This window comes from Recurvomyces mirabilis (genome assembly GCF_035927965.1).
Source record: "Recurvomyces mirabilis strain CCFEE 5264 chromosome Unknown scaffold_21, whole genome shotgun sequence".
In the NCBI taxonomy this organism is placed as follows: Eukaryota; Fungi; Ascomycota; class Dothideomycetes; order Mycosphaerellales; family Teratosphaeriaceae; genus Recurvomyces; species Recurvomyces mirabilis.
The window spans coordinates 240897-254482 of NW_027041955.1; the positions used below are offsets into that span (position 1 = coordinate 240897).

General features: G+C 54.3%; 6 protein-coding genes across 6 annotated transcripts; 5 read left to right on the forward strand and 1 right to left on the reverse strand.

Moving 5' to 3' along the window:
* Nucleotides 1-36: 36 nt before the first annotated feature.
* On the forward strand, nt 37-2183 carry LTS14_007567 (uncharacterized protein; the record flags this gene model as incomplete). Its single annotated transcript, XM_064840259.1, has 2 exons — nt 37-2056; nt 2155-2183. The coding sequence occupies 2 exons, from the start codon at nt 37-39 to the stop codon at nt 2181-2183; spliced, it is 2049 nt and encodes a 682-aa protein (XP_064692139.1).
* A 1430-nt stretch (nt 2184-3613) lies between these two features.
* LTS14_007568 (uncharacterized protein) lies at nt 3614-4391 on the forward strand (the record flags this gene model as incomplete). Its single annotated transcript, XM_064840260.1, has 2 exons — nt 3614-3663; nt 3734-4391. The coding sequence occupies 2 exons, from the start codon at nt 3614-3616 to the stop codon at nt 4389-4391; spliced, it is 708 nt and encodes a 235-aa protein (XP_064692140.1).
* A 1119-nt stretch (nt 4392-5510) lies between these two features.
* Nucleotides 5511-6082, forward strand: LTS14_007569 (uncharacterized protein; the record flags this gene model as incomplete). The annotated part of the gene is made up of 2 exons (XM_064840261.1): nt 5511-5566; nt 5632-6082. The coding sequence occupies 2 exons, from the start codon at nt 5511-5513 to the stop codon at nt 6080-6082; spliced, it is 507 nt and encodes a 168-aa protein (XP_064692141.1).
* A 643-nt stretch (nt 6083-6725) lies between these two features.
* LTS14_007570 (uncharacterized protein) lies at nt 6726-8759 on the forward strand (the record flags this gene model as incomplete). Its single annotated transcript, XM_064840262.1, has 2 exons — nt 6726-6956; nt 7020-8759. 2 exons carry the CDS (start codon nt 6726-6728, stop codon nt 8757-8759), a joined length of 1971 nt encoding a protein of 656 aa, XP_064692142.1.
* Nucleotides 8760-10793: 2034 nt separating this feature from the next.
* On the reverse strand, nt 10794-11599 carry LTS14_007571 (uncharacterized protein; the record flags this gene model as incomplete). The annotated part of the gene is made up of 2 exons (XM_064840263.1): nt 10794-11147; nt 11225-11599. 2 exons carry the CDS (start codon nt 11597-11599, stop codon nt 10794-10796), a joined length of 729 nt encoding a protein of 242 aa, XP_064692143.1.
* A 406-nt stretch (nt 11600-12005) lies between these two features.
* LTS14_007572 (uncharacterized protein) lies at nt 12006-13013 on the forward strand (the record flags this gene model as incomplete). The annotated part of the gene is made up of 2 exons (XM_064840264.1): nt 12006-12564; nt 12883-13013. The coding sequence occupies 2 exons, from the start codon at nt 12006-12008 to the stop codon at nt 13011-13013; spliced, it is 690 nt and encodes a 229-aa protein (XP_064692144.1).
* Between the last annotated feature and the right edge of the window lie 573 nt (nt 13014-13586).

The following is a 13586-nucleotide window of genomic DNA, read 5'->3' on the forward strand; positions in this document are numbered from 1 at the left end:
AGCACATGCCCAGCTCACTCACACACACCATCCACCATGCCCTCCATCCTCTCCGACGACGACAAGCAAACGGTCAAACGCACCGTCCCCAAAGCCACCAACAAAATCCACGCCGTCGCCGTCGCCAAACTCTACATCTCCCTCCCCCAAACCCCGCATCCAACCTGGCAACCCACCAATCTCCAAGGCGCCCTCGTCCTCGCCAACGACCTGGTCGGCAACACCTTCTGGCTCAAACTCGTCGACGTCAGCCCGGCCAACCGCGGCGTGATCTGGGACCAAGAAATCTACGACTCCTTCCAATGGTTCCAGGATCGCACGTTCTTCCATTCTTTCGAGGGAGAGGAGTGTCTGTTCGGGTTTTCGTTTGTGGATGAGAAGGAGGCGAGGCAGTTGCGGAAGAAGGTGGAGGAGCGGGAGAAGAATGCGGCCAAGGGGACTAAAGGGAAGGCTTTTGCGTTGGGGCCGCCGCAGAGTGCTTATAGTTCTGGTGGGAGGGTGCAGAGTTTAGTTGGGGGAGGGCTTGCGGGGGCTGGTCTTGGGGCAGGAGGAGGTGTTGGTGGTGGTGGTGGTGCGGCAGGAAAAAGTCATGGGAGGTTTGGGGGTCTGTTTCATCGGCATAGTAGTGCTAATGCCACTGCGCAAACCGGACCATCACAGTCAATCATCCCGCCCCGGGGCGTGGAAATCCATAATAGCAATTCCAACAGCTATAACGCCTCCCCCAATACCTCCCGACCCGCGAGCGCAAGCGGCATCGATCTGAGCGATCCGGCTGTTCAGGCCGTCTTGCAGGATCTGTTACAGATGGGTATCACGGAAGATCAGATAGAAGAGCACGCGGATTTCATCCGCACATATCTGGAACAGAACAAGGCCACGGCGGCCGCGAACCAGGAGAAGAAAGATCGTGCCGCGAGGGCCCCTCCGCCTCCACCCCCTCCTCCTGCGGCAGCGAATCTGAGCCCGCAGAACACCGGCTCTAGTTCCGGGACGTCGAAACGCGGGCCCCCGCCCGCTCCACCGCCTTCGCGTCGTGCCGGCGGCGGTACGACATCTACTCCTTCTTCAGCTATCCAACGCCCTCCAAGCCCAAGTCCCAGTCCACCACGCGAACCTTCCCCCCCTCGACCCCGGTTCCGCGCCCCGCCGCCTTTGGCCGATGCGGGCAAATTCGCTCAGACGCCTGAGTTGCCCACGAGGGGGAGGGCGGGGAGTACCGCCAATGCTGCTCCTGCTGTTGGGATCCCAGGTCCGCCGCCGCCTCCACGACCGCCGAAGACGCCGTTGATTGAAGATCAGGGGGAGGCTGCGGCGCCTTATGCGCCGGCTTCGCGGTTTGCCGTCCCGCCGCCTTTTGAGGGAAAGCGGGTGGGTTCTGCTGGGTTGCCGCCGCCGCCCACGCCTGCGAGGAATGTCGGAGGAGCTGCTGGAGCGGGAGCTGCGGGGGTTCCACCACCGCCTCCTCCCAGAGATAGTCATGCTTTACCCCCAGCTGCAGTGGGGGGGCTACCGCCTCCACCCCGGCCGCGAGCGAGTCCTAATCCCAACTCGGGCGGTTTCGGGGACGGTCCCCCGCCTGCACCACCTTTACCTCCCCCGAATTTCTCGCGACCCGTGCCTCCTGCACCGGGCGGCAGTGGACCGCCTTTACCGCCTTCGCTCCCGCCACCCAATGCCAGTGCTGTAGGTGCTGGAGGCCCACCACCACCACCTCCGCCTCCTCCGTCTATGCCACCACGTGGCGCGGGTGCTGGCCCACCGCCTCCTCCTGCTTTACCACCGCCTGGAGCTTCCGCTGCGCCTGCTGCGCCTGCTGCGCCGGGTCGAGATGGCTTGTTGGCTGATATACAAAAGGGAGCGCGGTTGAAGAAAGTCTCGGATGCGGAGAAGAGGGATCGGAGTGCGGTGGCTGTGCCGGGGGGTGAGCCTGCGACGCCGGCTGCTGGTGCTGGTGCTGGGGCTGCGGGAGGTGGGCAGGATGCGGCAAGTGGGGGGTTGGCGGGGGCGTTGGCTAGTGCGCTTGCGGCGAGGAAGAGTAAGGTTAGTCATAGTGGTGAGTTCTAGCCCCTTTCTTTTTTTCTTTTTCGTTTTCTTTTTCTTTCTTTCCTCTTTTTCTTGCCTATTGGGTTGGCTGACGATTTTGTGATGCAGATGATGAGAAGGATGATGATGATTGGTAGGGTAGTTCTACCATCCTCCTCCCCTTTCTCTAGCAGAGGGCCAGGGTTGAACATCAGCATTTTCCGTCAACCTAGGCTTCTTTGCCAACATCTTGCCACTTTTTTCCCGTGTGCGTTAAGGAAAACCTTTTTTTTTCCCCGAGCGGTGTTTGCGGGCGACTACGTTAGACCATGGTGAAGCAGCATGGATCTGATCTGGGCTGGTCTGGTCTGGTCTGTTCTCGGAGCGAAACGTTTCAAGAGTGGGATGGCCCTTTTGCTCTCGACAGATCAGATGCTGCAGCTCTGGAGTCTGGAGAGGTGATTGGGTACATCTGCTTTTCCTTTTTCCTTCTTGGAATCCTTGCGCAACCTCTAGCATTCGTTCTCTCTCGCTTCCGTACGTGCTATGAGGACGAAGCGGGTTCTCGCCACACTTTTGGTGACAATGGATTACGGATGATGATCTTATTCCAGCTGCTTTTCTGCTTCTACCGCCTTCTTCCGACTGATCCGCTATCGACTCGAGGTCGGCTACGATCTTGCCATCTACCCAACGTAGCACATCAGACGAGACGTCGAGCGTCGATACCAGAAGTGATTCATTCGGGGCACGATCTTGCGGAGCGCCGTTGTGAACGTAGGATCGTGGGTTGGGGTCATTCGTGCTTCTAGGCCACAGGATGCGTTACAATTGTTGGATGGTTGGTGCCAAGCAATGCATGGTGCCCAAGACGTTTCCTTTTTCTTTCGGTAAGTCACGGCTATCATGAATATACTAGCTGCCCTCTTGGTTCCCAGCAATTTCACCCGGAAGACGGACGATGTTGGCGTTGTCTTAATTCCTGTGGGAGGAATCCGATATGTGAGACCCTCTCTCTAGCTGCGTAATTTTCCCAGTGCCTTGTCCGCATTGGCGATTGAGGCGGATGGATGCGAGATCGTCGAACCCATTCACTCGGATTTTGCACGTGCTAGTGGGGCTCTGCACGGGCGCTAGTACGCGGCGGGAATGAAGTCTTGGAAGTCTTCATTCTATCGATTGTCGACCACGGGAGCATGTGCTCGCACTCATCAATCGACCACTCGCCATTTCTACGCCGCTACGTTGGTCAAGGAGAACGCCATGGGGACATCAGAAGTGAATTTGCTGGAAACACAACCACAGCCGACACGACATCGACCAAGGACTCGGGATCCAGAGCGTGCAACATGAAGTTTCTACTTGGCCTCCTGCTTCTTGCTTTCGTGGTCGCCTTCTCCCATATCCTCTCTAGTCTCGCCGGAATGACAAACCCATGGGACATCTTCCTCCCGACCGGCGTTACGGACCTGCTCGCTCCTGACGATCACAACTGTTTCCATCCTGCAAATGACTTCACGTCTTTGGCGTTTTGGGACTTACCGAGATGCATGGAAGCTCTTGCCGGGCTGAGACGTAGGGCGAAGGCATGCGAGGTTCTAGCCAGAAGTTATGCGATGTTGGAGACGGAGTTCGGGCGTGAGTAGAGGGAGGATGGTGGGGAGGAGAGTGCTGGTGGCATGGCTGTTACGAGTTTGTTTCGTATCAGGCACCTTGGGTGTGATGGTGAGAAGCTGGGCAACGATGCGGTGGGCGATGCGGGCGGAGAGGAGAAGCGTGCAGGGAAATGGGTTGCCATGGCCAAGGAGCTGAAGCAGTGTTTCGAAATCGTCGAGGTCTTTGATGGTGCGAGGAAAGTGTGGGGGGAGGAGATTTACAATGGGCTGTTTAGAAGGGCAGATCGGGAAGCGAGCGTTGCTGGGATCCGGAATCCGTTCGATAAGGAGCAGGAGATTTTGGCGCAGAGACTTGACGATTTGAGTAAGGAGGTGGATAGTGTGGTTGCAAGCGCGGATGAAGTCGTGCGAGCGACAGATCAGCGATACGCTTTCATCGAGGAGGAAATCTTTCTGCTTGGAGAAGCGGTCAGCCAGCAACGCCTGATTCTGGAGGAACTGGCAGGTTTGGCTCTTTCTGCCGACCTTTCTACTATTTACTATTCCACTTTGACGACCAAATTTGCAGAGGTCGAAGCTCGACTAGCGGAGTTCGAAGCGATGCAACCAACAGTCACTTCCCTGCCACAGCCATCCGGCACGATGATGGATTTGCTCCGAGCCTGCAAGCCTGACCACACCGATAGTGAGCTGGAGGACCTGGTCCTTGACTTTCTGGCCGGTGCGAGTGGCCACGGTGCAGGCACGTAGACATGCCATGGAGGAGACCCCTTGTCCAGGAGGCGTGACCAGGCCATGCCTTTGAGTGTACGTGGTGACAAGGAGGTTTCCAATGGACTTCAACCAGTGGAGGTCTACTTCCCTTTTTGTGGTTTTCTTTATGGCTCGTCGGAATTTAAAGGAAGACAAACTGTCTTAGTGGCGCAGGCAATTGATTTCGGAAACAGAAGGGGTGATAGTGCCTAGAATGCTCTGCAAGACTGCTAGCAAAGTCGGCAGTTTTTGAGGAGGCCATGTCAAAGGAGCTGATTATGGTGGTACTATACCCCATAGTGTTCTTGTCCTGCTCAAGGCCTACGCTACAGCTTGCAATGCCGAGGACCGATGCATAACATATGGACACAGTCCTTGATGTCGAGTGTTGGGTGTCATAGAGCAAAAGTCAGTAGCAGTCGAACCCGTATCCTCTACAAATACTCGAATGCCATGTCCCGTAGTGAACGATCCTTCTACTATATGACATGCATACATTCCAGCTTACCAGCGAGTGGTTCTCCAAATCTCATCGCGAGCATGCACTTGCAAATGCACAGACCAACTTGATACTAGTCCGCGCTAGTGCGTGCTTCTGACCACGGGATCTCTTTTGCAGCTGTCACATTCATCTTCCAAAGCTTCGGCGGTCGTAATTCAGCAGGGTAATTCAGCAGGGGAAATCAGCAGGGGAAAGCCTGCCTTAACCAGCGGTTCCACTCCTCCATCGACACAGCACTACGGCAATACAAAGACAATCACGAAGACCGTATAACTCTAATCAACTGTCACACGAAACATCCCTATCCGGCACAGAAGCTCCAACCACAACGAAGAACTTCACATCCAGCCGACACTGTTTCTTCCTCCTAAACCTCTTCGCCATCCTCCTCCTGCTCAGCGGACCGGCAGATGCGAGTAGCAGCCGCTTTGACTTGGAAGAAGAGCTTCCGCCAGCGGCCCAGACGCTCTTCCACGATCAGCACCATCTTTGCAGCCATGAATCGTTCACGGAAAAACGCTAGGATGAGTGCGAAGCGACCTACCGGGCTTTCACGGACAAGGCGAAGGAGTGCCGGGGTTCAATTGAGATCTATCGACCACTCGCAGGGAGATATGCAGAGGCTGGCGGGAAGGCTGGGACTGGCGATCACAGTGAAGGCGAAGAGGATGTAGGAATCCCTCATCCTAATAGCCGACTGCTTGCTACTAGAAAACCTGCATGCTCGAGTCTCAGGGCCGCAAGCCCCGAGCGTGCTGTTGAAGAGAACCTGGGTGTATGGTGCGCGCAGGCATCGGACAATCTAAGGCAGGAATTTCTGGATTGCGTTAAGCTTGTCGAGGCTTTCGGCTGGTCGACTGATCTGGATGTTAGTGCCGTGGATGAGATCGAAACGGGCATGCAGATGGCGGAGCGTCATTACTCGCTCGTCGAGGAGCAGGTATTGCTGCTTCAGGAGACAGTCATCGAGCAGCGTCTTCTGCTGGAGGAGCTGGTGGATCTGCTACCCATGAAGATGGCGGTTGCTGGAGCCGTAGCTATCGAGGCGAGTACTGAGGCGGACTTGGAACAGCATAGTACAAGCACCTGGGCCAGGGTCGATGCGCAGGCCCGCGATTTACGAAAGGTTCGGGAGGATGCTTTGCACAGGGCGGCGTACGGGCAAGCTGTCGAGGACTTCTGCTAAGTGCTCGAGTCACTCTGCGCTTTTCATCTCTGGTATGGAAGAGGTAGAGCTAGCGAGGACTACAGCGCATCTGGTGACGCTTCGATCTGGTGCATCAGGTGAGCATGACGCGGCGTTGAGACAGTTTGAGGAGCAGAGTAGAAACATCATGGAAGCAGTTGAAGAGGGACAGAGCTTCAATTCGGACACCAGTGGAAGTACTACTACCAGGATCGGCGAGGAATGCGGTACGCCAGGTGTCAATGCCGCTGGGTAGGAAGCCAGCGCTGGAGAGCAGATCTAATGGTGTTGATGTCCAGAGAGTCGGGTATGGCTGCTGGACACGAGAGACCGAGGTGGCCACCGATCTACTCTTGATGAAGCTTGATCGGAAGCCTGGTAAGGGTGAGCAATTGGAATTAATGGTGGTGATAAAATCGGAGGTGATATATGCTCATAGCGGGAGCGCCCAAACAGCCAGGGTTCAGCGAGTGGCGATACGTCATTAATATAGTTCATGTCCCTTCTCAAGGATCAATTGTTATTCGGGATTTGAAGTTGGTACATTTCAATGTGCGCTTGTGCGTACTTTCTAGTCGTGCTCGTGGTCTGTATTCATTGACCAAGAACATTCGCGTCGTTCTGCGACCCAGAAGCATCCACAATGGCCGACACAGTCCTTGGCAAACACCAGCTGGAGAAAGCGCTGTACGAAGAGAACAAGGCCGTCTCATCTGGTCAGCTTAAGGAAGAAAATCCCTTGGACACCAGCACAGAGTTCCGTATCTTCTGCGAAGCTTGTCGGAGAGGAGACTTGCGAGTGTGTCAAGAGCAGATAAGCAAAGGCATCAACATCAATGCTCGCGATCAATTCGATTACACACCTTTGATACTGGTGGGTTTGCTGCAAAAGGATTTCAGTGGTGTAGAACTGATGTGCTGAAAAAGTCTCCGGCAGGCCTCACTATGCGGCCACTACGAAGTCGCCCAGATGCTGCTCGAGCAGGGCGCTCGATGCGAACGGGATACGTTCCAGGGTGAACGATGTCTGTACAATGCCCTGAACGATCGGATACGGAATCTACTACTGTCATACGACTTCTCCAAGTCGACAGATCTGCTACAACCACTGGCGGCCCACATGACGAGTCTGTTGACGAGGGAGACGCCGATGACGGCAGATATCGCGGTGCATACGGGAGACACGACCTTGAATCTGCATAAGTTCATTCTCTCAGCACGAAGTCCCTACTTCGCTAGCAAGCTGGCTGCCGCACCTGAGACGACAACTTGGAAATTGGCCAATACGATACCATCGCAGAGCTTCGAGACGTGTATACGATATCTTTATCTCGGCGACGTCGGCGCAGATCTGGGCGAAGGCGATGAAGAGCAGGCTATTCTGACTGGCATTGATAAGTTGAGCAAGCAGTTGGAAGTTCCGCAGCTGTTTGACAATATACTACAATCGGGTGATAGACGACAGGCACGGCAACGGAGGACAGAAGAGCTGGAGAAGAGCAGTGAACAAATCACGACGTGGTTCCAGAGGAATGTGCTGAAGTATAAGGTGTTTGTGGATAGCGAGAAGGCGGACGGTGTAAAATGGGACAGAAACAATGGCATCTTTGCGGACGTGCTGCTCAGAGCGGATGAGGATGAGGAAGTCGAGGCGGAAGTCGAGGAGAGTGAGAGCAGCGACGAATCACCACAGATACGACGAACAGAAGGACCTTTGAATGGTATACCTATCGGCAACTTCGCACAACAGACCTCCCGCTCGCCTTCACGAAGACGGAGACCGAAACGCTCCGTCCTCTTCCCATGCCATCGCGCCATGCTCCTCCGCTCTGAGCTCTTCGCCACTATGTTCGCCTCACCCTTCCGAGAAGGCCAGGAAAGCGAGCACTTACACATCGTACCCTTGGACTGCTCACCGGAAGTCCTGGAAGTGATTCTCACATTCTTATACACCGAGAAAGCAGACTTCGGCTTACATCTAGCCCTCGACGTTCTCCACGCGGCTGATATGCTGTTCATCGAGAAGTTGAAGCAAAGGGCCGCACTGTTAATAAGTACGCTAGGTAACGGCAATGCTAGCGTTGTCGAGTCAGAGAACCCTCGCGGGGTCACTGGAGCGGAGGAGGAAGAAGAAGTGATCAATATCTACGACGTCATACGAGCCGGCTGGGATACACGAGTCCATCGTCTAGAAGAGTTTGGAGCGAGATTTATCGCTTATAGATTAGAAGGATATATCGATGAGCCCGAGTTCAGGACGCTGGTTAGGGAGTCCGCGGCCCGAATCAAGGGTAGGCAGGAAACGGATACGGTGGAGCTGGTGGACGATATTAGGTACTACCTCAGTGATCGCTTCCGGCTGCGATTCGAGGATAGTGGGTTGGATGAGATGATGGACGAGTCTACTGCTGGACCAGAGGGTGCAGACGATGGAGGGGGGCTGGAAAGTAGAGTAGAGAAGTTGGCGGTGCATGACGATGAAGGATACTCGGGCTCGTCACCGGAGAATGATGCGGTTGGGCAGGACGCCGCGGCGTGGGAGGCTGCACAGCAGGGCGTTGTTAGGACTCTGGATGGGGAGGTCGCGGGAGATGAGTTTGCGCAGGATGCGTTGAATTATCAGATCTTGTTGGCGAAGATTGATACTTTGATGGAGACTTTGGGTTTGGATGGTTAACAGCAGGACTATGAATAGATTGAGATCTGCTCAGCATCTCTTGAATTTCTTGGGCTAGACCTGTCGTCGTGCCCCTTTCTTGTCTATCCTGACCAGGGCATTGTGAGGTGGTGCAGAGTCGAGGGAGCTATACTTGGTAGCAAACCTTGTGTTTGGCGAGCGACAACAAATTGCTGGGATCAACCACCGCAACCATCCGACCCTCGTCTCCATCCTCGAACACCAGGTCCGCCCATTCTTCCTTTCGTGCCTCTTCCTCCTCTATCGCTCCTTGCCTCACAAGCACGCAGCGCCGTGATCTCGCTCCTAGCCTCCTGAGCCTCGGCCGTGGCTTTGTCGTCGGACGAAGGACTTGGCTCATTTACGACTGTGTCTTCTCCTGGACTTGGAGGCGGCATGAGCTGCAGCAGTTCCCTGCTTTCACTGGTGCTAGACGGATAATTGAAAAAGCAGCCTCCAGCTAAATCCGGAGTCGGAGATAGTAGCTGACAACACCCGCTCCATGTGAGAGGGTCTATGTGGTTGGAACCACAAGATCGGACACTCGTTTCCTTCGATGCTTCGATTGCGCACTCGCCATCTCTGGCGATTCCTCGTGGGCATCCTCTGTTGTGATATGCTGAATCCCATCCGGGTTGTCATCGTCAGTCTCTATCAGACCAGCGGCGAGATCGCCAACTGCAGTGGAGCCCGTAAGCATATCTGTGAGCTCAGACAGGAGAAGACCTTGTTCGTGAAGCACTTCCTGGATAGGGTTGGTCATGCTTTCGAGATCGTGAGCTGATGTGCGATGCGTATGACTCCTGCCAGTTTCTGGCCAGTGTCCTGCACGACCGTGTTGATTTCCTGAAGCTGCTGTTGTAGGCTCGCACCGCTCTGGTAAGCAACTTTTCCCTTCGTCGGTTGTGTTGATGTGGCCGACTGCATTCCTTCAACAGTCGTGGTACTTGTAAGACTCGAGCGACTCGGATGCGTTTTGACGGTCGACTAGCAGTCACCCTTATCGCGGCTTTCGGGTTTACTATGCTCCTGCTCATGCTTGTCGGCGTAGATTTTATAGATCTCGCAAGCGTTGTGCATCGCAAGCCTGAATGAGTCGACCAGTCCGAAGCACGAGCTTAGATCCTGTTCAAAGTCCCTCCAAGCTTTACGACAGAGGTGGTCGGATCTCGCTGCCTTGGTATCATTCACAAAGAACAAGTCGTAGCATTGCGAGCCGCTAAGGGAGAACAGGGTCTGGGGCGAGTTTTGCTTCTTGACAAGTCCGTAATGTCCTGTGAGTCCTACGACTGGCAATCCCTGGGCTCTCTCGAGGAGCCATGGGTATCCACGAGCGTACCACATCGCTGGAGGTTGCGGTCGAGATTCCAATAATCGGCATGGCAGTGATTAGGGATCGGGAACATAAGACAACCCTTCATGTGAGGAATGTATTCGGGCTGCTTGTCTAGAAAGAGCTTCCCAAGGCCGGTGAAGCGATCTGGTGCAAATGATCTGTGCAATGGGCCAGGGCCTATTTCGGATTGGACCAATACGGCGAGAGCCAGAACAGGGACGAGAGTAAACATCGTGCCGAGCGGTGAAGAGGTTTTGTGGATATGTAAAGTTGCTGTGCCTGCCAAATAACGGGTATGCTGGATTTCACAATCAGCCAAGTCTGTGTAGGCAAGCTTTTCGACGCGCGGCTTCGTGAGCGAGGCTAACTTGTCGGCGGCGGCATCGGACATGCACGTGGCAGAAGCAGACACGTGTGCAGTAGTGAGTGAATGGCGGCAAGCGACTTATGAACTTGTCAAGTCAGCTTTCGGCACCAATATCTCTGCACGTGCTCAAGTAGGCAACATTACGTTGCCAGCACTTCTGCAGTCCAATGAATGACTCATTGTTGCAGCACGAGTCAGAGGTATAGTATCTTCCCATCTCAATGTTCTTGGTGTTAGCGGAACCACGGTTGGTGTATTTGCAACAGCCACGAAAAGTCCCAGGAGTTGTATGAATATGAGGTTGTGCTCTCACAGCAAGACCTTGTGACCTTCAGACACCCAGCAACGCTTTCTTGAATCTCCCCGTCCGCTCGACGTTCGTCTTGAATCTCTGGTTTGCGACGGTGATTAAAGTGCGTAAGTAGTCTTCCGTGACCATTGGCTTCACTATTGTGTCTCCAGCCGAGTCATCACCACCCCCAATGACGGTGTCAGAGAAACCGATGATGCAATCAAAGGCCAAGCCAGAGCTTCGCACTCCGACCATAGGCGTGGCTGGTGAGGTCTGTTGTGGTGAAGTATGGGGGAGAATGCTGTTTATGCCACTCTCACGAAAGCCCGCCGACATAGCCGCGGACATTATTCTCTGTGCTGGCTTAAGCGACGAAGAGAGGATATGAAGAATCTTGGTCGAATTGTCAGAGATACAGGCAGCGGGCAGGAGAGGAGGGACGGAGTTGAGGGAAGAAGTACTGTACCTACCATGGGCTCAAACTTGAAATGCACGAACCTCGCCTTCTCAGCATCTGAAGGAGTAGCACACTGCACAGCTCCCCCCAACACGCCGAACATCTGCAGTACCTCACCCGGACCTTCAGGCACCTCAATCGGTTCATGGGAAGTGTACAGCCATTTGCCACCGCCCTTAGCCCCCTTGCTTCCTTCCAGGTAGACGGCAATACGTCCAGCACAACTGCTGGTAGTCACGTAGTCCGGTGAGTCGTTGATCTCGGCTATCAGGTCGCGAATCCCTGCGTCTACTGAGCCTTTGGGCGAGAGGTCTGTGTACTGGTCTTCCGGTGTATTGAGGCCGGCTAAGATTTTGGACTTGCGGTCTGCGAAGCTTTGCGGTGCCATTTGGTCCCTGATCTGCGACTACAACGCCTTGTCTGGCAATGTGTGCTCTTGAATGTCACCGACGATGATCGGGATCTCAGTACAGAATTGTCATGTCAAAGTGGTCCAAGCTGTTAAGCGCTGCCGCCGCGCTTGTCGCTTGTTTCGACCAGCGTTCCGTGCCGTCGTGTAGTCTCCCACATCGCTGGGACATGATATCACCGCTCCGACAACATCGAATTCCGAGCGTTGTGTATAACCGCTCGGACCGTACTAATCGAAGTTTTCTTGTCAAAGTGGGCTTAGGAAGTAGAAAAGCATCGCTAGAGAAGACATTCTGGAGACGCGCTGAGCCCTGGAACATACTCGCTTATCGGATACTATTCGGAGTTGCACATCCATTCTACGACACGAGAGGTAACCAGTCATGGCACGAAAGTCGGAGCGACTGTCCGAAAGCACAAAGTCTACTCCAGCGCACAAACGGGCTGCCTCCGCGACTGCTATACCAAGCGCTGAAGTCAAGCGGCCAAAGACTGCCAAATCCACTCCGATGGAAAGTCAGTATTTCGCAGACGATAATCCCAACAAGAAGATAACTGGAGATATTGGTGATCAAGACGACGACGACGAGAGCTCCGTGGAGGAACCTGTTTCTGCTTCTGATTTTGATGAAGACGAAAATCGACCCGAGTCTAGTGATCCAGAGGAAGACGATGACTACGACAGCGAGAAGGAGCAAAGCTCGAAGCGAAAGTCCGTGTCTCGCAAAGGCGCCAAGTCTTCTCCTGTGATCAGGACCAAGGTCTCTGCGGTTTCGAAAGCGGGCGAGAAGACTGGACTTGCTCCTGGTACTCAGCTGATCATAAAGAAACCAAAAGCTCGACCCGCGGGCAAAACGCATTACGTCGACGAAAAGTTACATCCAAACACGTTCCTTTTCCTACAGGACCTCAAAGCAAACAACAACAGATCATGGCTAAAAAGTACGTATGATCTGACGTTCCTATTATCCCGACACTTGCGTTGCTATTCATCATATCACCAGCTTCCGCAGTGATGCATCATCACTATCATCGGAAAGAGAACTGCCATGTCAACTTGTTTTCTGCTACGGACGACTTGGCGCGACCAATATGCAGCAGTCATATTGCTCACCCGCATGTGGCCACAGCAGACTGCATGCGCATAGTGGAGCGGCGCGCACGTCCGCTCATGCGATGTTGTGCCAGCGCATCGAGCACTCGATGAAGATGGTGTGCATAGGCGTGCAGAAATGTGGCTGCGCTAACCAGGGTCTGCAGTGAACGACTTGGAGTTTCGGCAAGCTGAGAAAGATTGGCATTCGTTTGTGGAAGCACTGACGTCCAGGCTCTCCGAAATCGATGATACCGTGCCCGAGCTGCCAGTAAAAGATGTCGTATGTAACAATTGAAGACGATGGTGTGAGAGCGCAATTGACAAGTGGGCAGGTCTTCAGAATCTACAGGGACATACGATTTTCGCCTGATCCGACGCCATACAAGGTACGGTTCGGCGAAACCGGCCCACTCCGCCTACAGGCCACATGTCCGCTAATGCACGTACGCATAGCCATACTTCTCAGTAGCCTGGGTAAGTGCAAGCTCGCCCCCTCCATGGACGGTTGTACGCATGCGGCCAACGGATGTTCAACGTGCTGATGCGTGATGAAAACGCAGTCACGCACTGGACGGAAGGGCCCATATGCCCATTACTATGTCCAGGTCGCTCCGAACGACGAGAGCTTTGTTGGTAAGTCGATGTGCTCCCAGATGACATGTCTTGTTTTGATGGGCATCAATGCTCGCACGATCTTGGCAACAAGATGGCCTTTACACGCATCGAAGCCAACTCGAGCAAGCTTCAGACTGTGCTCACTAGTGACCGTGGGCAATGCCCGATTCTAACAGACTGCGCCGTTGTCGAACAGTGCATATACTAACCGTACAGTGATGAGCGTTCTACAAGCTTGTTGGCCTGCAACTCT